Below are 26017 nucleotides of genomic sequence, written 5' to 3'. Positions count from 1 at the left end.
GCTCCACTTTTAAGACAGGCCTATTCAAAACATTCAGAATTGTCATTATCAATTGTACTTGATACATGTAAGGTTGCCCTGTTTACTGACATGTGAATCTTCTAATCAAGTTGTGAAGTTTTGTGCAATTAATTTTGCAAGTAGTATGACGCTCAAGCTCAAATATGCTGCCCTACTTTATATCACTGGATATCAGGTATGGTATTTTATGCAATGAATGCCAATTCTACATCGAGTACACATGTCGAGGAAGAACCTCTTGTACATTTCTTAGCACTTGTCTAAATAGGTCATCAAAAAAAAGCATGATAACATATTTGGATATAATCTAATAATTTTATTTTGGAGGGGGAAAATGAGTCGCGAACACATGCTGCGTCAAGTGACTTTTATTCCACTGGCTAAGTTTAGCCTGCGTTACTAATGTTACCTATATGTAGGCATAACAGATTGCTCTCAATATTCTGTTTCAATCAGCCATCACCTAAAACACCATGATTTTACTATTTATTCCTGTGTATAGAATCTTGCTGTGCAAATCAGCTGCTGTGCTTCCTACAATAAAACACCGACTACAGTTCAATATATTTTGGGATTTCCGAAAGGTGCCATATAATACAAGCTCTTTGGTGTGGTGAACGAAAGACGAAGTTTAAATGGTAAAATACAAAAAGCAAAATTCTGCAGACGCTGGAAAAATCAATAAATGCTGCAACCACCCAGCATGCCCAACACATCCATGGAGAGGAACAGGTAACGTTTCATTTTGCTAATTTCTGCTGAGGTTGGACAATTGTAACATTTATATATACAATCAATCTTCAAAATTACAATCTACAGCCTGTTTCTTTTTTTATCTTGACACTGATCGGGCTGCAGCATCTTCTTTTGTTGCCAGGTACGTTGCCACGTTATCCCGGAAATCGTACAAGTAGTTGTATTGCTGTCAAACAAAATAATTACAAGACAGTTTGTTCATGTTCTAATTATCCTCACATTTCCTGAATACATAAACTTGATCGCCTATTCTTTAGGTGGTGGATGTCACGTGTTGTGGCCCCCTTCACTGCATTGACATACAAATCGTGGATGCTTCTGACACATTGGATATCTTCAAACGGTTGCTGAGCTTGTGTGTTGCTCAAAATCCTCTACATTGCACTTGAGTCATCAGGAGTCCCAATTACGAGGCTGTGGAGGAGAGTTTCCTGGACACCTCTAGTTACCACAGTTGGGATAAGTTGCATCTGTTGTATTCAGTGCAGCAGTTCTCAAACAGTTGCTTAAGGCAGGACTGGTGAGTTGCTGCTTCAATGTCAGGCATTCAGGAATAGGGATGGAATTCCTTGTAGGCATGCTAGGTGCCACCTGTCAGGTCGATAGGAAGTGGTGGCTTCTCATGCCGTACTGAAAGGTCATGGGATGGAACAGAAACAAAATAGTGGACCATTTCCGCAGGTTTGACAGCACCTGTGGAGAGAGAAGGGAGCTATTGTTTTAAATCTGGATGACTAGGTCATGGATGGAGTTGGCTCTTGGTAGGAAGGTGTTCTTGGTCATACCTGCCACACTGCATTGGCATAGGATGCTGTTGTGACTCCTTTGAGTAATTAATATGTCATGATATTTCGCTGACACTTGAACTGAAACGGAATAATGCTTATTCATTCTTGTGTGGCTAGGTCATCCTTTTACCACCTTGCATTTCCTGTGCAGTGATCGATCTGTAGTAAGGGAGGGTGGAAGTGTAGAATGGGTAAGCATCATCTCTTTGGGATTGAAATGGATGGGTGGTTGTAGGTTACTGATGCTTCATAGGAATGCCACGATAACAATACAGGTACTTGCCAGTTATTGGTCTGCAAGATGCCACCAACCGTACCATTAAGCAAAGAGCACTTGCTTTAAGATGACAGCATGTTGGTGCTCTGTTTGGGAAGGGAGTAAAGAGAAACACGTGCAGTATACTGCCATGACTGCCCTGCTGAAGGTGTACAAAGTCTTGCAGCAGTGCTGTGAGGGAACTGACACGGAGCAGGCATAATAATTCTGAATGACCATACGGCACTCAAACCCAGGGTTTTCTTTGTCCTGACTTCAATGTCTCAGGAAATTTTGGAGATTTAGAACGAGTGATCTTCTCTGACTTGGTGCGATACTCTGCTGCTCCCTGGGCGTAAAGCACACTTGATCATTCATAGTGCAATAAGAAATACTGGCACAGTGTGCAATGAAGTAGTTTCAGAGAAATTAAAGATCTGATGTAGGCATTTTGCCCTGCCTATAGACCCCCTGGCAAGTTTTAGAAAGGCAATAGAAGAGTTTGAGGGGAAGACCAGAGCAGGCAGGGTAGGAATTGTGGGCTGGCTGCACCCCTTGGGAATAGGGTGGCTTCTTGCGGAGATGTGATGAGCACATTTAAAATAACTGCTTCATAGAATCATCAAATTTACAGTGCAGAAGGAGGCCATTCAGCCCATCGAGTCTGCACCGGCTCTTGGAAAGAGCACCCTACCCAAGGTCAACAACTCCACCCTATCCCCATAACCCAGTATCCCCACCCAACATGAAGGGCAATTTTGGACACCAAGGGCAATTTATCATGGCCAATCCACCTAACCCGCACATCTTTGGACTGTGGGAGGAAACCGGAGCACCCGGAGGAAACCCACGCACACACGGGGAGGATGTGCAGACTCCGCACAGACAGTGACCCAAGCCAGAATCGAACCTGGGACCCTGGAGCTGTGAAGCGATTGTGCTATCCACAATGCTACCGTGCTGCCCCTTCTTTAGTTAAGCAGCAGCAAGGTGCCAAAACCCATGAGGAGCAGGTTCAATGTTGGTAATGGGCCCCTTCTTTCACAAATACAAGGTCTCTATGACAACAGTCTGGGACGCCTGGTAGTTATTTGGTGTCATGAATCTTAAGCACTGTTAGCGTGGAGGGAATTTTGGCTATTTTCTGCCTGGAATGAGGCAGGGAGGACCAGTTCTCACTCGCATCACTCTTGGAATGGAGGGGGTGAAAACTAGTTAGAAATAAAATAAAGCATGAATAGTTTCTGAGACATAGTTCAACTGTACCTTCACTGTTTGTATCGCTGCCGCGCCTCTTAGTTCACGAAGGTGGCCAATTGCATCTTCTGGTAGGATGGTATCAGACAGCTGAAGTAGAAGACATGCTGCAACTAGGAGACACAATTCAGGAAGGAAACGCTTTCAAATTGTGTTACTAATCTGATTAAATGACAATTCAGAGTTGAAGGACCACTCTTTGATATTCCTTTGGATAAAAGGGGGCTTCCAGAATGGAAAAACTGAGGAAATAAAATTCTGCACTTACTTAGACATGAACGCCCAAGGCCTCCGTAACATCTGCAAAGATAATTACAGAGAGTGCTTCAAGAAAATGGTTCAGATTTGAAAGTTATTTGTGACTGTATCAATATCAAAGATTCCTGGCATAAAACATGCTAATCAGTTTGTCAGGATTCAGCAACAATCAAGAATAAATGGTTGGGTACATGCAGAACATGGATAATCCTAGCTCTGATATTGTGAATTCAGTTATTAAGACCACAGATTCATGGCTAGCTTTCCTATTAATATGGCCTGACTTTGAGGTGGGATTCTGCCCATTGTGGATGGAAAAGAGGATGGTTAAATTCTGACTGATGCAGGAAGTTCTTGTCCTCAAAAGTTAAAATGAAATGAGATGGTGATTGATATGTCACATTTTACATCATGCCCATGCAAAAAAAAAGACATCTGCTTTTGCTGGGCAGTGAGATAAAGGTGGAAATAGGTTCAACTGACCCAGCTGCAAGTTAAGGAAGGATACACAGAAAAGTTTATTTTACAGCACCTGAAGTGTTAATTTGGTTTCTCTCTCCACAGATGCTGCCTGACCTGCTAAATATTTCCTATATTTATCAGTTTCAATTTCAGGTTGCAGCCTGCACTATATTTTGCTTATTTTCTTATTTCACAAATGATTTGTTGGTTTCTTGTGAATACTAAGTGCTTCACCATTAACCCGCGTGCCTTCTGATCATAGAATTTACAGTGCAGAAGGAGGCCAGTCGGCCCATCGAGTCTGCACCGGCTCTTGAAAACAGCACATTATATAAGCCCACACCTCCACCCAACCCCCATAATCCAGTAACTCCAGCTAATTTATTTTTGGACACTAAGGGCAATTTATCATGACCAATCCACCTAACCTGCACATCTTTGGACTGTGGGAGGAAACCGCAGTACCCGGATTAAACCCACGCAGACACGGGGAGGATGTGCAGACTCCGCACAGACAGTGACCCAAGCCGGAATCGAACCTGGGACCCTGGAGCTGTGAAGCAACTGTGCTAACCGCTGTGCTATCATGCTGATGTGGGACTCAAATCCCACATTATTTTGAAGAGGTCTCAATGGGTTTTCCATTTGGATGAAGAGAAGCAGAAATATAACTCAAAAAGGTAGTAAAAACATTTGATCTAACAATTTCTTATACTATGTCACTTCATCCTAGTTAATTTACTTGCTCCTAATCTACTAGTTCGAAAAAATGCGTTCTTCAATATCAAAGGCTAGTGAGTGGCATGAACACATCACTGAAATGCGCGCATGCATCTACCTCGAGGTGACGGTACTGTATCCTTTTCAATGGGGTGTCCTCAAACTTAGAAACAGGAAATAGGAGCAGGAGGCGGCCTTTCAGTCCTTTGAACCTGCTCCGCCATTCATTATGATCATGGCTGAGCATCCAACTCAATAGCCTAATCCCGCTTTCCCCCATATCCTTTGATCCCCCTTCACCCTAAGTACTATATCTAACTGCTTCTTGAATACATACAATATTTTGGCCTCAACTACTTTCTGTGGCTTTGGGCACCCAAATGCTGGTGGAGAAAGTGTTGCCACTTCCTTCGCTCACCTTCTTTCCCATCAGTGGTAATGGATGTGAACGGGCATCAGAAAGTTGACATACCCGGGGCACACTTCAGAGTTCATTGAACCGGGTACCTTTGCTGCACCCTGACACAGCTTTTGAGCAAGTGAGCTTTGCACTGCCTAACAGATAAACAAATACATTAGAGAGAGACTTACCTACCCTTCAGGTTCAGCTACTTGAAGGCTATCTGCTCAGTCCTACTGACCAAGCATAATTCCCCCTTCCATTTAAAACAATGCCAGTTTAATCAAACAACCAGTCATTCGAATCCTGCAATACTATGTCGTTTCTCACCTCCAAACAGACACACTCCCAATCAGAGGCACTAACAACATAGTAGCTCCCCAGAATATTTAGGTTGACACTGGAACCTTTAGTGGATTTAGTGCTTGTGCCGTTGTGGATGCATGTCCTACCTCACTACAATTCTAACATTGAAAAAAAAATCTGGCTCAAGCAATCACCCTACTTATATATTTTTTAACTGAGACGCTGTTACTTGCATTTGCAATGCACCCGCCAGAGAAGATGATGTTTCGTATAGGTTCACAATGAACAGCTGCAATGCCACCTACTGGATAAGGATCCTTTTCTCATTTTCCAAGCAGATTCTCAACTCTTCCAGAATTTTCCAACAGCTAGCAATATCTGGAACACTTCCATCAGGAAAAGGATGATGATACACTGTGAATCCCTGTTGCTGGTACGATTCCAACAAGCCTGGAACCCTGTATTTCATCATTTCTCCTTTGGTACAGAACACAAATACATCTTCTATCTTGCGGCTCTTGAGCTCTTCTGTCAATAGTTGAAGAAGATGGATACTATGAATTATATGCTCTACTAACTCCATATAAGCTATACATTTTACAGCCACTGTAATCCAACAATGGAATAGATAGTGCAGATTGCAAGAGCCTTATCGAAACTAGTAATTTAAGCCAGTAGAAATTGCGGCAGTCTGGTCGAGATCTATTGTGTCGATGTGCACAACAGTCACACATTTGTATCCGCTGTTCCCCAAAGTTAAGTTTCTTATTTCAGCACCCATTATTGGCAGGAAAAAAGTGAATCAAATATAGGTTATTTTCCCCTCACCATTAAATACTGGGGGCTGGATTTTCTGCTCCAGTCGGGAATTCCCGTCCAAAGTCAACAGATGTTTTGGCTGCTCTCCAGATTTTCTGGTCCAGCTAGCGGCGCACATCGTCACGGGCGGGACTGGAAAATCGGCTTTTCCGATACTCGCGGGCATCATTGTGGTCATTCCGGGGGGGGGGGGGGGGGGGGGGGGGGGGGGGGGGGAGGAGGAATAAACCTTCCTATGTCGCTCATTATGATGCCAGTCAGTATCACAAAATCCCGCCCTAGTTTACCAGCAGCCTTAGAAGAACTCGTCATGCAAATCTGCACCGAAAAAACCAAGATAAAATATAAAGAAAATGATGAAGTACGACTCCAAAAGGCTAAAACAGTTAGGACATTAGTATTATTATCCAAAACAGTCACCTTCCTTGAACCCACAGACAAATGACACATGTATATATAAATATACATTACCTAAATCGTTTTGAAGATTTCGTCTCACATCTTTAAATTTACAACCTGTTTAAATAAAGTAGTATTTAATAATCTGTGCAAATTTAGGATGACTGAACTGGAAGCAATATTATAATGGCTGCACATAATTGTTTTCCTTCAAGCAAGTTTGATCAAAACAAAAGAGTCATGAAGTTAGTCATGGCCTGTCCCAAAGAAAAGAACTAGAATCTCATTATTGAAACACTCTTTCTTAGATAGGACCTTCTTTCTCTGCCGTCTTAGTCAGTAGCACTTCCAACTTCTCTCTCTGAAAATGGACATCCTGCTACAGACCCATCTGACACTGACCAAGCATAATTCCCCCTTCCATTTAAAACAATGCCAGTTTAATCGAACAACCAGTCATTCGAATCCTGCAGTACTATGTCGTTTCTCACCTCCAAACAGACACACTCCCAATCAGAGACACCAACAACACAGTAGCTCCCCAGAATATTTAGGTTGACACTGGAACCTTTAGTGGATTTAGTGCTTGTGCCGTAGTGGTTAATAATAATTCCATCAACTATAATGTGGCATAATATTTTTCTACAGAAACCTTGTTAAACTATTAGATTTCTCCAAATAGCCACTGCAACTGGCTTATTGCCTCTTCTGTTACGTGCTGCGCTGTTGTAACAAGGCTTTGGAAGTCAATGCCAGTGCTGGGAGGGAGAGGCAAGACTGGGGCAGGGGAGGCTGAAGGACTAATTGTGGAGCCTGGGAGTTAGGGTTAGGGGCCACAAGCATAGTGACTCCAAAAAAAATATTACTTTGGCCTCTTTTGGCCACTCTACAACTCCTGTCTTGGTTCTATTGGGGTTGACCCCATCCATGCCTCCCGAATCCAGGGTGTAAAGAATTCCGCACCCATCAGGAGTGGGCAGCTCTCCCATATCTGAAATAAAGCAGGTTAAAGATATTGAGAGGGTTGGAGGTGGTGGGTGGAGAAACTTGACGTGACGTGCATCTCCTATTCCAGTTTAGTTCAGTTGGCTTGACAGCTGGTTTGTGATGAGGAGTGAAGCCGGCAGCGTGGGTTCGATTCCTGTGCTGGCTGAGGTTATTCATGAAGGCCCCGCCTTCTCAACCTTGTTCCTCGCTGGAGGTGTGGTGACCCTTAGGTTAAATCACCACCAGTCAATTCGCAAATGCCTATGGTCATCTGGGACTGTGGCGACTTAACCTTTTTTATTCCCTTTCGACACCATTCCAGGGAAGGCAAATTAAATTTTACCCCATGTCTTAGCAGCCCCCCCCCCCCCCCCCCCCCACCCCTCATTCCATCCACTGTGTTTATTTGTTACATGAGAAACAGCTGCAGAATCACTCAAACAATTTGTACATAACAGATCCCAAGTGTGCACTAGCTGTCCATTCATGTCAGTGTTCCCAGGTATCTTTCACATCACACAGAATTGAGACATTACAGGGTGTTTGTAAATTAATACCCATTTTTCAAATGAGCAAAAAGTGATGGGATGAAAGTCTATTTCATCTGTTATTAAAAAAGTCTCCAGGTTAGACTTTCCATAAATGGTGCAAAAAGGAAATGATGGAGTACATGATTTAGACCATTAAATATTTATGCTGTTCCACTGTCACTTTTGCCAGTTAGATGATAATTATAATACTACACCCATTAAGATCAATGATGATTACTTTCCTGCAAATTAGGCTAGTTTTCATGACAGCTCCATCCATTCAGATGGAAAAATAATGTTGCTGGTTTAGTCAGATGCGTTTTGCTCCAATTTTGCAATGATGACTATCCTGTGTTACAATTAAGAGATTTATAATATTATGTTTTGTGACTGTCTCTTTTATTTCAGGTAAATAATGGGACTCATGTGACCTGTTCTGAAGTCTGTCTGACAGCAAGCCTGGGTGGTCTGACAGTTATAGATTAAAGGTGGTCTAGTTTGCTTTAATGGGAGGAAGATGCGACACTTGGAGACAATGGCAGCAGCTCACGTGCTAACAGTAGATAGACCACGAGTCTCCAAAGTCCCAGAAAAGCATTGAGAATGTCAGGTTGTAGACATTTGTGCTTCAAAATGTCCATTTAATTCCACAAAGGAACAGAGTTGGAGTCTAAACAATAGTCAATCAGCATTGTTACCTGGATACAATGCCCATGTGCTTCATATCAAATTACCATGCCTACTTTGAAATAGGAAAGATACATTGGAAACACTGTTATTAGGTTACGGGCTTTCCTAAAATATCACTGAAATCACAGACAGGTTAGTTTATCAAGGCCTGGAAAGGGAGAGAGAGACTAGTCGAAGGTCTCCATGGTTCACTGTGCAGGAATGTGGGTGGAAGCCTGCACTCTGATTGGAAGACAACATTCACAGGGACCTAAAATGAGACAGAAAAATTTGCCTAGCTTTAGCTAGACAGGGAAGTCTCTAGGAAAATTCCCATCATAAAAGACAGGAGTTAAGAATCATTTTGTACTGGTTCCAGAAGAATTGATTATCATTGGCATTGAATTGATGGCATCACAGTAAATAATGGGGCTTTTTCAGCGTCAAGAGTTCTGTTCTGTAGTTTAAACCATAAGTTGTCTACATTAATAGTGTTTAGTCAATAGTGCTTTTAGTCTGTCACCGTAAATATCTTATGAAATCTTGTTCAACTACTTATTAATTGGAAGTACAAATATTTTTTTTTAGAAGTTCTCGGTCTCCATGGGGTTTGTAACTCCAGGGAGCATTTCACCTAACCTCAGAGCACAAACAAAAGCAGCTTTTACTCATTTAATTATTTAGTGGATCATTTTGCATAATGTTCCTGTCACGTGCACAAGTATTTTAGCAAGACCTCACGATTGTAGATTAAGTGGAACTTCTTAAATGTTAGACAGAGAGAATTTACATTCATATAATGGGCTGGATTCTCCGATTTTGAGGCTATGTCCGGACGAAGCATCTGGTCTTACGACCAAAATGTCGGCGCCGACCCCGCACCGATGCTCCGCCTGGTGGGGGGCTTGCAGCCGCGCAACGTGGGCTTTACCTGCAGATACCGACGCTGAATGGCCGGGTCTGTGGCTGCGCATGTGCACGGCCGCAACATGCGGCGGCCGCACCGTACAACATGGCGTCAGCCGCGTGCGGATCCGGCCTTCCAGATACTGCCCCCCCCCCCCCCCCGGCAACCCTCCTCGGTATCCCCAGACCAGCCCCCACCAGTATCCCCAGCCCCCGCTGAAGCTCCGCCCTGCCAGCGGAACGGCTCTCTTCCCCCCCTCCCCCTGACTGTGGCTGCACTGGACACCGGGGAAGGGCCTCAGGTGATGCCCTGAGGTCGTCCCAATGCGTGTGGCCACTCCTAGAGTATACCATTTTTGCAGAGGCGGAGCATCCGTAAAACAGTGGTGCCCCGATTTTAGCGTAAAAATGGTTGTGGTTTGTGGCCAATCGCTGAATGCGATTTTGGCGTTGGCATTCTGAAAATCCCGCCCAAAGTCTTTCCCAACTTCAGCGCACTTCCCAGCCATGGATACTAGTCAAATGTAGGAACAATTTGCATACAGCAAGCTCCTACAAATGGCAATTAACTGACGACCAGATAATCGGTTTTACAGAAGTTGCTTAAAAGGATAAATATTGGCAAGGATGCCATGAGAACGTCTTCAAAAATTGCCATGGATTCTTTTATGCCTCCCTGAGAGGGCCGTTTGGGCCTCGGTGTAATGTCTCAATGGAAATTCAGCATGTCTGACAGTGCAGCTTGCTTTGGAGGGTCAACCTGGATTATGTGCTCTGAAGAGGTATTTGATCTCACAACCTCCTGACTCAGAAGAAGGGGCCACTCTGAGCAAAGCCTGACACTTCCATTTATATCAATATTTCCAGAGCTCCAGATAATAAATGTTTTACCATTTCGGCTTTGATTAGTGCGATGCTTGTTGTGTATCCTTATCAGAAAACCAGCAACTGGATCTTCGACTTGCTGACCCATAAACCACAATCAGGAAGGATAAGCAACAACACCTCCTCCACGATAGACCTCAATACCGGGGCCCCACAAGGCCGCATACATGGCCCCCTAGTATACTCCTTATATATACACACAACTGTGTAGCAAAATTCGGCTCCAACTCCATCTACAAGTTTTCTGGTGACACGACTGTAGTGGGTCGGATCTCAAACAAAGATCAGTAAGAGTACAAGGGGAGATAGAGAACCTAGTGGAGTGGTGCACGACAAAAATCTATGTCAGCAAAACAAAGGAGCTGGTCATCAGGAAGCAAAGTACCTAAACAACTCTGTCTGCATCAATGGTGCCGAGGTGGAGATGGTTGACAGCTTCAAATTCCTCAGTGTGCACATCACCAACAATCTGTCCTGGTCCACCCACGTCGATGCTACAACCAAGAAAGCACAACCGTGCCTATACTTCCTCTGGAAACAAAGGAAATTCGGCATGTTCACATTGACTCTTATCAATTTTTACAGATGCACCACACAAAGCATCCTATCTGGCTGCATCGCAGCCTGGTATGCCAACTGCTCGGCCCAAGACCGTAAGAAACAACACAGAGTCATGACACAGTCCAGTCCATCACAGAAACCCACCTCCCATCCATTTACTTGGTCTACACCTCCCGCTGCCTTGGGAAAGTGGGCAGTATAGTCAAAGACTCCTCCCACTCGGGTCATTCTCTCTTCCATTGGGCAGGAGATACAAAAGTCTGAGAACACGCACAAACAGACTCAAAAACAGCTTCTTCCCCACTGTTACCAGTCTCCTGAATGACCTTAGATACATACATAGGTACATAGAAGATAGCAGCAGAAGGAATCCTTTTGGCCCTTCGAGCCTGCTCCACCTGTCATCAGGATCATGGCTGATCATCCAACTCAATGGCCTAATCCTGCTTTCTACCCATAGCCTTTGATCCCATTCTCCCCAAGTGCCATGTCTAGCTGCCTCTTGAATATAGTTTTAGCATCAACAAATTCCACTGGCTCATCATTCTTTGTGTGAAGAAATGTCTCCTTGTATCTGTCCGAAATGGTTTATCCTGAATCCTCAGACTGTGACCTTCTTACGGACTGAACTGATCACTCCATGCATCTTCTCTACTGTTGTTAGCCACTAACAATGAAACACGATGGTAAGCATCGGTGATCAGTTTGTTTAATGAAAATGGGAACAAAGGAGCTCCTCTTAGAAACATTTCCTATAAACAAGAGAAATTCTGAGATTACGGATGATTTCATCATGAGCGGAAATACAGAAACATTACTCCAAACTCATTAAAACTCAGGAGTTAAATTTTCATAATTTGTGGGGGAAAACAAAAATGGCTTACCTGGCAATGCACAGATTCCAAGGAACTGGTGACAGTTCACCATCGATAGAGCCAACCTGTTAAATATATAGTAAAAATATTTCTACTTAAAATTTAGCAAGTTAATTGTGCCCAAACAAAACAGGCACTTCCAAAATCAAGCACGCACTTAAATATTCAGAGTAAGGTAATGGATCATTCAGCGTTATGGACTATGGATCAGCCTTCGATATTAACCTTGGGCTACTGTTGCCATTTTTTTCCCATAAATGGGCCTCACGTTCAGAAATTACTCTCATTGCCCAGTATCTAAACGTACAATAGCATAAGCCAGGAATCGCTACTATCCCATTATACAAACTGGACATCATCCTCACCTGTGCTCTGCACTTGTTTCTATAATTTTCTACGAGGGATGATACTGTTTTTTGATTTTACCAAATTGTGAAGCAGAACATAAGAGATTACAGAAAGAACTGGGTCGAGCAATGGAAAATGCTTTAGATTTTTGGAAAAAAATGTTAAAGTATGGTACATAAAGTAAATGAAAAATAGTGAAAGGACAAAGGACCAGTGAAGTTTAAAAGATACGAGTTTGGATGCAAAAGGAAAGTGATGCGGAATAGGTACAAGTTATTAGTTAGACCAAAGTTGAAATTTTGCATTCTAGCTTAGCACCTTATTGTAGCAATAGTTTTACAACCATTGAAGGATAGCGAAGATTCGTTAGATACACTGGAACATTAAATGGTTCAAGGAAACTTTCAGAATGATGAAAAGTTTCAATGGTGAAAAATAGTTGTCAATGTTCGGTGAATCAGGAATAAGGGTACGGACTTGGCTTATTAGAACATGGTAGGTTTCCTGATAAGTGGTTGCTGAATTAGAGATGATATCATCATTAAAAAGGAGCTGGATTAGTATTTGGAAAGGGAAAAAGGATATAGGAAAGCAACATTAAAATGGGGTCAAAAAACCCAGATGGACACTGGCCTAGTTATCAAAGTTCCCCTCTCACCAGTGTATCTTCAGTACTTGGAGTCTGCTGCTCAGTTATTTCTGTGCTACAAACTCCCTACTTTTGCAATGGTGAGAGAGTTGAGCAAAGTTGGTGAAATTATTAAAAGGCGCATCCAAATCGTGTTTGAAAGAAACGTACTAATGTCTGGACCATGAATTTGCTACGTTAGAAATTGATGCAGCATGCGAGATTAAGAGGGCTATGAATGTACGGCTGTTACACATTCACACACATTCACACTAATACAGAACTCTACTGCAATCTTCTCCAGAACTCTACTGCAATCTTCTCCAATGTTCGTAACATCCCGGCTGACGAAGGCAAATGGTGTTGTGCATTAATGCACGCGTATATAGAAAACAATCAGTGACAAAATGAAAGTGATGAATCTACTGCGGATACTCACCAAGAAACCTGTAGTGGTGACTGGTGCTCTTCTTCAGAGTCCTCATCTGAAGAGTCAAATTCACTTGTCCTCATTGTGCCAGTCTAAAAAAAAAACAAAGATAACTTTCTCAAAGTTAGCTGCTGTGCCATTTCATTAGGGTTGTCTTAATCAAGAAAAGTAATTGACTTAGGTATGAAAATATTTCAGATTTGGCACTGACTAACACCGTGACAAATTGCCTCAATAAGAGCTGGAGCTTCCTGCAACAGTATAATCAGGCCCGTTTTAAATGCAGAGTATTCTAACAAAGTTAAACGTTAACCTTCTGGTGTACCCAAATAACATTTCTGTCATGCACAAATCCTGGTAGGCATGCTTTTAAAAAACATTTAGAGTACCCAATTATTATTTTTTTCCAATTAAGGGGCAATTTAGCGTGGGCAATCCATCTAACCTGCACATCTTTGGGTTGTGGGGGTGAAACCCACGCAGACACGGGGAGAATGCAAACTCCACACGAACAGTGACCCAGGGCTGGGGTTGGCATGCTTTAAAAAATTTACCAATATAGGCAAATGTAAAATGAGGACCGTGGTCAGATTTAGGTATTATGCATACAAAAACAGAGACTACCAAAGCAATCTCCACACCTCACAGAAGGGAACTAATTGCCTTATTGTCACTGTGCTTGTGCTAATTCTCTTAGCAGATGACTCTGTTTTAATCTAATTTATGTCCTATTTGCCTATACCCCTTAATACAACAACAAATACACTTAAAAGCAAAAATGGTCGAACTTTTAACGTAGGGAAATGCCAGAAGGTGCATGAAAATGAAGGAAAGGAGCAGGCATAAGCCTTTTCAGAAGTAATATATTACTAGAAGTTACAAAACGGAAATGGGCCATTTGGTCCAAATAGTCCATCTACCCTCCATGTGAACAAATAATTTGAATCTTGTTCCTTGTCCCATCACATGCTTTTCCTTCTAATCTGATCTTGAATATAGACATTCCAAAGCCTTGCAACTTTGTGCAAGTATCTCCTGCCGTCTTTGTATTTCCTACATTTAAATCTTATATCTATACCCCTTGTACTTGACCTCGTAACTGCGAGACAAATCTGCTATCTAGCCTACCCTGTCCTATTCTACTGCGATTTATTAAGAAAGTCTCGCTGCCACTCCTGTTTGGATTGACGTCTTGATGCAACATGACATTTGGAAAGGAAAGGCTTGCTTGAGCAGAAGATGTCACTGTTTAGAAGTCAGTTTTCTATCTTTCTTTGAACCATAGAATTTATAGCACAGAAGGTAGATATTAATACTGCCATGCCATTTCTGGCTTTACATTGGTACTATCTAAAAATAACCCCCCCTCCCAAAATTGTACATTAAAGCAAGTTCATTCAGGACATTCAAAAGGAAAGACTATACTTTGAAAATGAACAATCTTCCAAGGGTTTTCGGGAGAAGGTGCAAGAATGGCACTAAGGAAATTGCTCATTCGGAGAGCTGGTGCAGACACAATGGGCCGATCGACCTCCTTCTGCAACGAGACAATTCTGTTTCTCAGCATATGCTTGAAATATTTTCCCTCAAAAGATGCAATGGCTCTGCCTCAATCTCCCCCTATGGCCAGTCCTTGCTCTACTAATCTACAGTGTCTAGAAGTTTCTCTGAAATATTCCACGATCGTTTAAAATTAATAATCCCTCATTACCAATGCCAGAAGAAATAGTTTTCCTTTACGCACACTTATCAAGACCTTCCATAATTTAAAAAAAAACTTCTATCAAATCTCAGTCTCCTCTGCTCAAGTGAAAGTAGTCACAATATCTTAAGTCTAGCCTTGTAACTTTAGTTGCATAATTCTTTTTGTTTTACTGTTATAAATAATGTGGCATCCAAAAGTGTGCATATTACTCCCAACTGTGGCCTAACTAATGTTGTGTACCAATTTACTCTTGCTGCTTTATTCTCTGTTCCCCTATTTACATCAAGTTACATAAATCCATAGCACAGAAACAGGCCATGAAGGCCAACTCTTCTATGCCAGGTGTTATGCTTCACAACAGCCACCTTTCTATGCCTCTTCATCTGATCCTTTCAGTAAAGTCTTGCATTCTTTAACCACTGCACTCATCTATTGTGCATTTTCTTTTCATGTACTTAATGATCTGTTGAGCTGCTCGCAGAAAAATACTTTTCACTGTACCTCGGTACATGTGACAATAAACAAAAGCCAATCATCTAGCCCCTCCCCTCAAGTACATCTATTCTATTTGCCTCAACCACTCCTTGTGGTAGGACCTTCCTCATTTTACCAGTATTTAGAAAATTCTCCTGAATTTTCTATTGGATTTATTGGCGACGATTTCATATCCATGAGCTCACTAGTTTTTTCAAATGGAAACACATTCATCATGGTCTATCCAATCAAAACACACTCATCAATTTAAAGAGCTGTAACACACCACTGCTCGGACTCCATTTTCTAGGGAAAAGAGTTTGACCTGTTCAATCTTTCCTGAGAGGCAGAATCTTCCAGTTCTGGCACAATCCATGCAAATCATGTGTTGCACTTTAAGCAATGCTTCTGTATACTCTTTCTAATATGAAGATCAGATGTGCACAGCATTCCAAATGTGTTCTCACCAAACATCACCTTGAGAGCAGTTTCCTGCTTTTCAATTCTACCCCTCCTGAAATAAACCACTGTGCTTGCTTTGTTTTTTGTAAAAAAAGAACTTTAATTAAAGTAGTAAAGCAGTTTAATACACCATTTGTGCGTCCTCCCCCTCCCAGATCCCCTTTTCTCTTCTATCCCATTTAGATTCTTATTATCCAAGAAATATATGACCTTTCCTCCTTCCCACCAAAATACATTATTTATAAAACTCAGAACATTGTTGACCTGTTTTAAGATTTTAACTACTTGCTCTTACAAGATTGGAATGTCTGTTCACCTCCAATTATATTTCCATTGAGTGCATACGCACATTTCTTGTATTTCTTCCTAAAATGAGTCACGCTGGTGAATATTTAATTGGATATTGCACCTGTTAGCTCATTTAATCGCTCTGCTTATGTTTCTGTGATATCTTTTACAGCCCTTTAAAAACATTTTAATAAACTGACTCAGTTGGGGGTTCTCAGCAAATTTCAAGATTGCATTGCTCACAACCAAGCTAATCAGCGGTATATGGACCACAAACACTGTAGACCTTTAAACTATTTTGAAGCATTCTGCAGGGAAACTCCGTTTCCCATCTGTCAACCAACTTTCTCTCCATTTCCATGCTCGGTCACCTTATTGAATGACTTCTGAAAATCCTGAGAAACCATTCTGCTAAATTCATGAACAAAGATGTTGCACTCACTACTCTCCAGTCATAGAATCCCTACAGTGCAGGAGGATGTTCTGCCTCCAAAAAGGGCACCCTACCTAGGCCCATTCCTCCGCCCTAACCCTACCTAACCTGTGCTTCTTTGGACTGCCCAATGACAATTTCATATTTAGTAAAGTAGGAAGCATTTTGGACACAGCTGCTACTATCTCCTCTCAGATAGGGCGGCGCAGCAGCACAGTGGTTAGCACTGTTGCTTCACAGCGCATTGGAACAGGGCTCGATTCCTGGCTTGGGCCACACTCTGTGCGGAGCCTGCACGGTCTCCCCGTGTCTGAGTGGGTTTCCTCCCACAAGTCCCAAAAGACGTGCTTGCTAGGTGAATTGGACATTCTGAATTTGCCCTCAGTGTTCCCGATCAGGCGCCATTGTGTAGCGACTAGGGGGTTTTCACAGTAACTTCATTGCAATGTTAATGCAAGCCTACTTGTGACACTAATATTATTACTTGAATCGGCCATGATAAATATAGTCCAGGATCAGTGGCTTACATCCTTTGAGTTCTACTAAGTGTATTTATTTTTGAACGGTTTCTTTAACAATTGCTCTATTTCCTCCTAGGCTACACCTTCGCATCATCTGGCGTATCAAGGGCAGCACAGCGGTTAGCACAGTTGCTTCACAGCTCCAAGGTCCAAGGTCCAATTTCCGGCTTGGGTCACTGTGCAGAGTCTGCACATTCTCCCAGTGTCTGCATCGGTTTCCTCCTGGTGCTCTGATTTCCTCCCACAGTCCAAAGATGCGCAGGTTAGGTGGATTACTGGGTTACGGGTATAGTGTGGAGCCATGGGCTTGAGTAGGGTGCTCTTTCCAAGGGCCAGTGCAGACTTTATGGACCGAATGGCTTCCTTCTGCACTGTAAATTCTATGATATGCAATTTAATGTGGATAGGTGCGAGGTGACACTGTTGGGTGCAAGAACAAAAAAATTGAAGTATACACTAATTGGAAAGATGATGAAGGTTGTGGATAAACAGAGACCCAGAAGTCCAAATTCTGGCATGATTTATAAAGTATGCAAGCTATTTGATATTACTGTCAAACCTCCACCCTTTCCAATTACATTCCCTTGTTCATTCTTGAGTGAAATTCCTTCTATTTGAATGTCATTTTTACTTTTGACATGTCTATAAAACATAATACTGTATATGAAATTAGTTTTCTTTTTGTTTTAAGTGTGAACTTATTAACTCTCCTGTGATTCAGCATCAATAATTATTTCTGAAAAAGCATCATAATTGAAAAAAAAATGTTGATCTTGGATGTGTGGGTGACATTGGCAAGTTGGTATTTATTGGCCATCCCTCGTCGCCCTAAGGGCCATCCACATGGAGGTGACTGGAGCCATCAGTAGACCAGATCTGATAGGGGTGGTAAGCTTTCATTTTTAAATGCATTAACCCACAAATGACCAGATTTACTGAAATCAATTTCATGAATTGCCATGGGTTTTGACCAGGCCATTAACCATTTGCTAATGAACTTTAAATTGGTGGGAGAGTCTTCCCACAATATTTGGAGATAAATGTATATATCACACACACACATTCAGTTAGTAGCATTTCTATTTCAGAGGCAGAGATTCAAGCCCCATTCATGGAATTGGACAGATCTCGGCTGGTATTGTAATGCAGCACATTATTGTCGGAGCTGTGTTCAGGGAACACTTTCAACAGTGGCCCAATCTACTTGTACAGGTGGATGCAAAATACCTCATTGTTTATTGAGAGAAGGCCACGAGAGTTATTCTGCTGTTCTGACTAATGTTTGCTTTTCAATCAACCTCACCAAAACCCCACTCATTGGCCATTAATCTAATTTCCTATTTGGGGGACCTTGAGGGAAAGTTTTTTGAAAAATATTTTGATTCCCCATATTTTCATCATTTTCACCATACAAAACAGAAACAGAAACAAAAACAACCCCAACAATATAAAAAAAGAAATCAGTTCCCCCCCAAAATCTAGTCCCCCACCCCTCCCTAACAGTCAACAGCAGCCAACTCCCGAAGGTGCATGATGAACAATCCCCAAGAATTGAGGAACCCCTCCTTCGCTCCCTTCAGCTGAAACTGCACCTTTTCCAGGGTCAAAAACTCCAGCAGGTCCCCCCGTCACACCGAGGCGCAGTGTGGAGAGACTGATCTCCACCCCAGCAGGACCCGCCTGCGAGCGACTCGCGAGGTGAAGACTAAAACATCTGCCCCTCACACCCGCCTGCAACTTGGGCTGATTCGACACCCCGAAAATGGCTCCTAGGGGACCGAGCTCCATATCCATATGCAACACCCCCGAGATAGTGCCAAATACCTCCCTCCAAAACCTTTCCAGCTTTGGTAGGGCCAAAACATGTGAACGTGGTTTGCGGGGCCCCTCCCACATCGCTCACAGACATCCCCCACCCCCTCAAAAAGCCAGCACATCCTTGATTTTGTGTGGCGCGCCCTATGTGCTACTTTCAACTGTATCAGCCCCAGCCTCGCACAGAAGGTTGAGGCATTTAGCCTTAGCTGCCCCACAATGCTACCGTGTTGCCCCCATATATGCCTGCCAGTTCTACCAACCTTCCCTCTGACGCCCCAGTCACCATGATGTACCTGCCCCCCTGGTCTGCCACCACCTTTTCCATCTGAAATGCCCACCAATATTGCTAACCGTTGAACCATTGAACCCCTCCCCACCTCCCAGAATCCCCCCACCTACTTCTTGTTGCAAACACCTCTCCCAGTATCGATCCCAACCCCCACCTTTCACACCTCTCAGACATCGAAACCAACGACCGTGCCCCCCCCCCCCCCCTTCACTAGCCACCCTTTGCTTGCTGGTGTAGAGGCCCCTTCCAGATCTCCCTCCTCCCAATCCCCTCCCCCTGATTCAGTCCCTGAAAACAAAGACAAACAAACAAAACCAGTGCAAAAACCACATCCCAGAAAACCGTCATAACCCTAAAGCCCAATACAATTGTACCTAACTATAGCCTATAACAAAGGTAAACTACCGTTTCCCATCAACCAACCAAAAACCCAACTGTTCCCCCTCCAAATACAAAGCAAGTAACAACCTGAAACAAGAAATAAAGGCTGAGCTCTCCCCTCAGTCCACGTCCAAATCTCAGTCCCATTTCTCATTTCAGCCCCAATCCTTCGGCCTTTACAAACGCCCCCGCCGCCTCCAGCCTCTCGAAGTAGAAGTCTCTCGAGTTGTAGGTCACCCTCAGCTTCGCTGGGTAGACCATGCCAACCTCACACCATTACTGTAGGGTGCCGCCTTCACCCGTCCAAAGACCGTCCGCCTTCTCACCAGCCCCACCATCAAGTCCTCGTATATTCAAATACCAACTCCTTCCCACTACACCTCATGCCTTTGCTTTGCCCAACTCAGGACCTTTTCCTTGACATGAAACTTGTAAAAGCAAATTATGACCACCCTGGGTGGCTCGTTTGCTTTTGGCTTGGGCCGAGCGACCAATGAGTCCTGTCCAGCTCATATCGGGAGGGTACTTCCCGCTCCCCCAACATCTCCGCCAGCATCTTCACGAAATACTCAGTCGGCCTCAGGTCCTCCACCCCTTCGGGCATGCCCACAATTCGTAAATTCTGCTGCCACGACCCGTTCTCCAGGTTCTCCACCTTGGCTCAGAGTCCTTTGTTGGCCTCCACCACCCTCCGCAGCTCCTCACCCACCCAGGTGAACTGGTCACTGTGCTGCGACAGACCTTCCTCCACCCCCTTCAACTTCTCCCCTTGCTCCCGTACCACAGCCAAAGTCATCAACGCCGTCGCCTTCACCGGGGCAATTGCCTCCTCACCCACTCCTTCATCAAAGCCATCATCTCCCTCCACAGCACTGCTTAGGTGAACTGCCTCTCAAATTCTCCGACCATCACCTCGGTCAGAGTTTCCACTGTGAGGGGAGCGGCCCCACCCAGCGATCCAGCCTACGTCATCTTTCCTGCTGCTGGGCTGACCCGTTCGCTCGACAGCAAACTTTCGCCCCCCCCCCCCCCCCCTCCTCTTCTTCCCAGCAGCTCTTCTCTGGGTCTTCGACATTCCCCACCTTCCTTATGTTTTCCTGCACCAGCTTGTTCAAAATCGGCCCTGAAACCAGGCATTAAACTACAAACTCCAAAATCCAGAGCCTCGCGCAGGAGCCACCCAACGTGCGACTTCCACCTTCCACGGAAGTCGCGAGGTGTGCAAAATGATGCCACATTTGTTTGCATAATAGCAAATATACTTCAAAAGTATTTAATTGGTGTTGCATGTGAAGGCCACTGTACAAGGGCGGATTTTGTTTAGAAATAATTCAATCAAGATTAAGTTGGTTACATACAATCACAGACGTAGACTTTACACAGCTGCAACCCAACATATTCTCTGTCACCTCCAGAGATGACTCTTAATCATTTAGATGACTCTTGATCATCTTAAGAATCGCAGTGCCATGTCAGTCTCTCTATCCAATTTGGAAGCTAAGTTGAGAAATTATAGCTTCTAATTATCCTTACAATTAAAAATAGTTTTAATTTCAGCTTACACCTCTAGTGTAGAAAATTGGTAAAGGCACTTTCACAACAACGATATAACTTTAAAAGGCGCTAAATAAATACAAATGTCGCAAGGGCACGTCAGATGAGCATTGGAAGCAAAATTTGATCCTGAGCCACGTAAGGTAATAACAGGGCAGGTGGTGAGCAGCTTTATTAAAGAGGTAGGTTTTCCAGAGCATCATTATGAAAGGTATTCCGAAAGTATTCCGGGGCTCTGGACTCTGACAGCCAAAGGACTGGCCACCTATGGTGGAGGGTTCAAAAGTTGAGACTTAAGAGTTCAGAGTTTGACGAGCACAGCTATCTTGCGGGGTGGGGATGGGGTTTCATAGAATTTACAGTGCAGAAGGAGGCCATTCGGCCCATAAAGTCTGCACCAGCTCTTGGAACGAGCACTCCATTGAAGCCCATACTTCTAACACCCCAACTAAATTTTAGCATGGCCAATCCACCCAACCTGCACATCTTTGGACTGTGGGGGGAAACCGGAGCACCCGGAGGAAACCCACGCACACACGGGGAGGATGTGCAGACTCCGCACAGACAGTGACCCAAGCGGGAATTGAACCTGGGACCCTGGAGCTGCAAAGCAACTGTGCTAACCACTGTGCTACCGTGCTGCAGGGAGGGGCGAGGTTACTGAGGCAGGGAAAGGCGAGGCTCTGTGGGGATTTGAAAACAAAGATGAGAGTTTCAAAATCGAGGCGCTGCTTGGCCGGGAGCCAATGTCGGTCTGCGAGCACAGGGGTAAAGGGTGAATGTTTGTTATCTGTCCCATGTGCATCAGAACTAATGTAAAAAGTAGCCATGCGGAAACAAAGGAGGGGGGGGGGGGGGCGGTGAAGAGAGAGAGAGTGAGAGAGAGACAGAGCTCCCTAAACTAACTCCAAAACAAACACCACAATTCAAATCTCTTTTTTCATGTGGTCATAAAAATCAGTGGCAAAACAAGCAAATCAAACAGGTCACTTTTACAAGACTGGCTTTGACTGCCAATTTTTTCTCCTCATGCGCGTAATAAGAGTTAATTTAACATAAAGAAAAACTCCTCCCAAGCTTAACCAACATAAAAATTCAGGAAATGTCCCATCCCAACCACAGGCTATCTCTTTCTTTGGAATTTAATTTCTGCTTCAATCCCAATAAAGTTCACTTGCGCCTAGTGTGTCCTGTCGTCAAATTCCGTAGGAGGGGAATGCAACATGGGAGCTGCAGGTTCCATCCTGTCCCTGTGACATGAGAAAACCCACACTAACCAGCAAAAAAAAGTTTCAAAAATGTGAATTGAACCCTATTATTTCTTGCCGATCTTTTTCTGGCCTTGAGATAATCCAAAATATTTGTTGAGAAAACAGTGAGAGGAGCCAAACAATTAATTACCAGTCCAGAGAAGCTTCTCACAGTAATTTACCTTAATTGACCTTGGTATTAGTTTAGCCTACTTCACTGTATATACTTATTGGAAAGATGGTGAAGGTCCTAAACAACCAGACCACATTAGCAGCTAAATATGACAATCCTGCTCCAGACTCCATATTAGATTTGAGCAACTTTACAGGACATCAGCTAATCACAGAATCATACAGTCCAGAAGAGGCCGTTCGGCCCATTGAGTTTGCACCGATGCATGAAAAACACCTGACCTGCCTACCTAATCCCATTTGCCAGCACTTGGCCCATTGCTTTAAAAGTTATGACGTGCCAAGTCCTCATTCAGGTACTTTTTTTAAAGGAGTTGAGGCAACCTGACTCTACCACCCTCCCACAGTCCATTCCAGACTGTTAACACCCTCTGGGTAAAAAAGTTTTACCTCAAATCCTCCTCCCACAAGTCCCGAAAGATGTGCTTGCTAGGAGAATTAGACATTCTAAATTCTCCCTCAGTGTACCCGAACAGACGCCGGAATGTGGCGACTGGGGGATTTTCATAGTAACTTCATTGCAGTGTTCATGTAAGCCAATTTGTGATACTAATAAAGATTAATTTATTATTAAACCTCTTGTCCCTCACTTGAACGTGTATCCCCTCATAACTGACCCTTCAACTAAGGGGAACAGCTGCTCCCTATCCACCCTGTCCATGTCTCTCATAATATTGTACACCTTGATCAGATCACCCCTCAGTCTTCTCTGCTCCAGCGAAACCAACCCAAGCCTATCCATCCTCTCTTCATAACACAAATGCTCCATCCCAGGCAGCATCCAGGTTGATCTCCTCTGCACTCCCTCCAGTGCAATCATATCCTTCCTATAATGTGGCGACCAGAATTGCACACAGTACTCCAGCTGTGGCCTCACCAAAGTTCTGTACAACTCCAACACAACCTCCCTGCTTTTGTAATCTATAAACCCAAGCCCTTCAAACATGCATGAAAAATATTGTAGAAAAATAGTTTAAACGGTATAACTCACGATTTGAAAGAGACAAGTTGAGAAAATTAGAATTGATGCTGTTGTATGAAATTGAAATGCATAAACAGCTGGGTTTCATAGAGGGAATAAATGTAAAGCTAAAATCCTGTTTCTCATTTTGGCTGCTATTTTTAGCTTTTGAAAACAGTGTAACCCTCTTTCTAAAATCTGAAAGGCACGAGCTGAAATCTCCAACCACATGTAACACGGTCCAATATATTTGGTCTAGACTCACCAAGTTCACCATGCCGTGTAGCTCCTGGTGCTGACAGGCTGTTCTATTCTAAAGCATAAACCAGGAATAGAGGGAGACTTGTGTCTGCCTGCCCCTTTCTCCACTCTTACTGTATCAATCCCTCGGTTTCTGCTATCACCTCACTTTTGAAATCTCTGAATATCCTGCTGTCTTCTTATTCCTATCTCTACCTCTTTCAGTCTGTCTCCTGCTGTAGCTCTACACTCTCCTTTTACCTCTCTGTTTTCCTGTGCTCTCTTACACAATGGGTCTTCTATATATCTCTTGTTATTTCCCTGTGCCTCTCTTGCCACCTACCTGTTCTACTCTCTCTTGCTGTGCTCCCTCTAATTCAAGATATCTCTCCTGCTGCTGTTCTCTGTATTGGTGACCACTGTATTTACCCTCTCTCTGTATTGGCAACTCCTGTATCTGTCCCCTCTCTGTATCTCTGATCCCTGTATCTATCCTCTCTCTGTATCTCTGACACCCCCTCCCCCTCCTCTCCCTTATCGGTCCTCTCTCTGTATTTCCGAGCCCCGTATCTGTCCTCTTTCTGTATCTCCGACCCCTGTATCTGTTGTCTCTGTATTTCTGACCCCCTGCACCTGTCCTCTCTCTCTCTCTCTCTCTCTTTCTATTTCTCTCTGACCACTGTCCTTTATCTATCCTCTGTCCAATATCCGTCCACTCTGCAACTCCCGTCTTGTATCTGCCCTGTCTCCTTTTATCTAACCCTTGTCCTTTACCTGTCTTGTATCTGTTCTCTCTCTCTCCATCTAACCACTGTCCTTTACCTGTCCTCTCTATAACTCCTGTGCTACATGTACCGACCCTGCTTCTACATTTGTTTCTCTCTCACTTCCCCTGCAGAAAAAAACGTTTATGTTTGGTTCCTTCAAAAAATAGCAGCTGTTTTGATTGCCAGCCCCTGATTGGTTAGTTCTGATGGGCGGGGCCTAACAGCGCGTTTTCCCATTGGTTGCCCGGTAGATTGTGCAACACTCCAACATACCAGATCTGATTGGTTAGCCTTGCAGCCTTTGCCGTTGTGATTGGTTGGCTCTGCATTTCCGGGATGCTGAGGAGACTAACGTGTCCTAACTGGCTGGTGTTAGCCTGCATTCACCCTGCGTTCAGTGTCTCACATATCATGCCTGCCATGTGGAGGATAGACGATAATAACATTTTTCAACGTTAAAAATATAAACAGGGCCCATATAACACTAATGTAAACATATACAAATATAAATATATTTATGAGTGGGAAATGTGGATGGTGGAGACTAACAGTTTTAAAAGGGAATGGTTCATGGTGGAAAGGGATTTGTGGAAAAGATAAATAAATTAGATTATTCCACTTGCACTGAAGCAATGGGCTGAATGGCCTCCTGGGTTACAATTCCTATTTTTAACTTGTGACCACTCATGAAAGAATGGTGGAAACAAATTCAACCATAACTTTCAAAAGGGAATTGGAGATTTACTTGGAAAGATTTATCGGGCTGTGGGGAAAAAGCAAGGGAGTGGGACTAACTGGATAGCTCTTTCAATGAGCCACATGGTCTTCAATGCTGTAGGATTCTATGTAAAGTTCATACCTAATATTATTTAGTAAATGTTTAACAGAAAAGCACAGATTGTGAACAGCTCATGTACCATTTTATTGCAATGTTTAAATATATTCTTGCTGGATTTCTTGCCCTGGCGATGTCAAATCCTGTGTACATCTGGTCTTCCACAAGGTCAGTGCCCTGGAATCGCATAATGGTTGAGTGGCACTTCATAAACCTCTGAGTGATTTGTCAACAATAATTGACAACAAAGGTGACTTGGGCTTTCCTGGCAACTTTTAACAGGTAAACAGCCGAATGTTTTACATGGGTGGTGATGCACTATCAATTACGACAAAGACGAGAGTAGTGGAATAATCGAGGCTTTATTGAGCAAAGATGTTGTGCCTCCTGTAGCTGCTACCAGAATGGCTGCAGCTCCGGCGAGCACACACATTTATACGCCGCCTACTGGGCGGAGCCAGCAGGCAGGGATTTAGCCATGTACCTCTAGTATACGTGTCTTACCGTAATACATATAATACTGTTAGTGGTGACTACCACATTCACCCCCTGTTAAAAAAAAGTCCGGCGGGGGTGGTGGAAAAAA

At 43.5% G+C, this 26017-nt stretch overlaps 1 protein-coding gene across 5 annotated transcripts; it reads right to left on the bottom strand.

Moving 5' to 3' along the window:
- Window positions 1–316: 316 nt before the first annotated feature.
- On the bottom strand, window positions 317–24741 carry LOC119954157 (cyclin-dependent kinase inhibitor 3-like). 5 transcript variants are annotated; one of them, XM_038779141.1, is made up of 8 exons: window positions 23855–24741; window positions 13271–13353; window positions 11865–11920; window positions 6515–6559; window positions 5530–5752; window positions 3347–3378; window positions 3088–3191; window positions 317–943 (listed from the first exon to the last, which is right to left on the bottom strand). In XM_038779141.1, exons 1-8 carry the CDS (start codon window positions 23864–23866, stop codon window positions 854–856), a joined length of 645 nt encoding a protein of 214 aa, XP_038635069.1. In that variant the 5' UTR covers window positions 23867–24741; the 3' UTR covers window positions 317–853. The 5 variants fall into 5 exon arrangements, with proteins under 5 accessions (XP_038635069.1, XP_038635085.1, XP_038635078.1 ...); XM_038779157.1 differs by lacking the exon at window positions 23855–24741 and adding an exon at window positions 23620–23705; XM_038779150.1 differs by lacking the exon at window positions 23855–24741 and adding an exon at window positions 20715–20853.
- Window positions 24742–26017: the final 1276 nt, after the last annotated feature.

Source organism: Scyliorhinus canicula, chromosome 2 (genome assembly GCF_902713615.1).
Source record: "Scyliorhinus canicula chromosome 2, sScyCan1.1, whole genome shotgun sequence".
Taxonomy (NCBI): Eukaryota; Metazoa; Chordata; class Chondrichthyes; order Carcharhiniformes; family Scyliorhinidae; genus Scyliorhinus; species Scyliorhinus canicula.
Note: the sequence above shows the minus strand (reverse complement) of the source record. Positions and strands in the feature narration are given on the sequence as shown.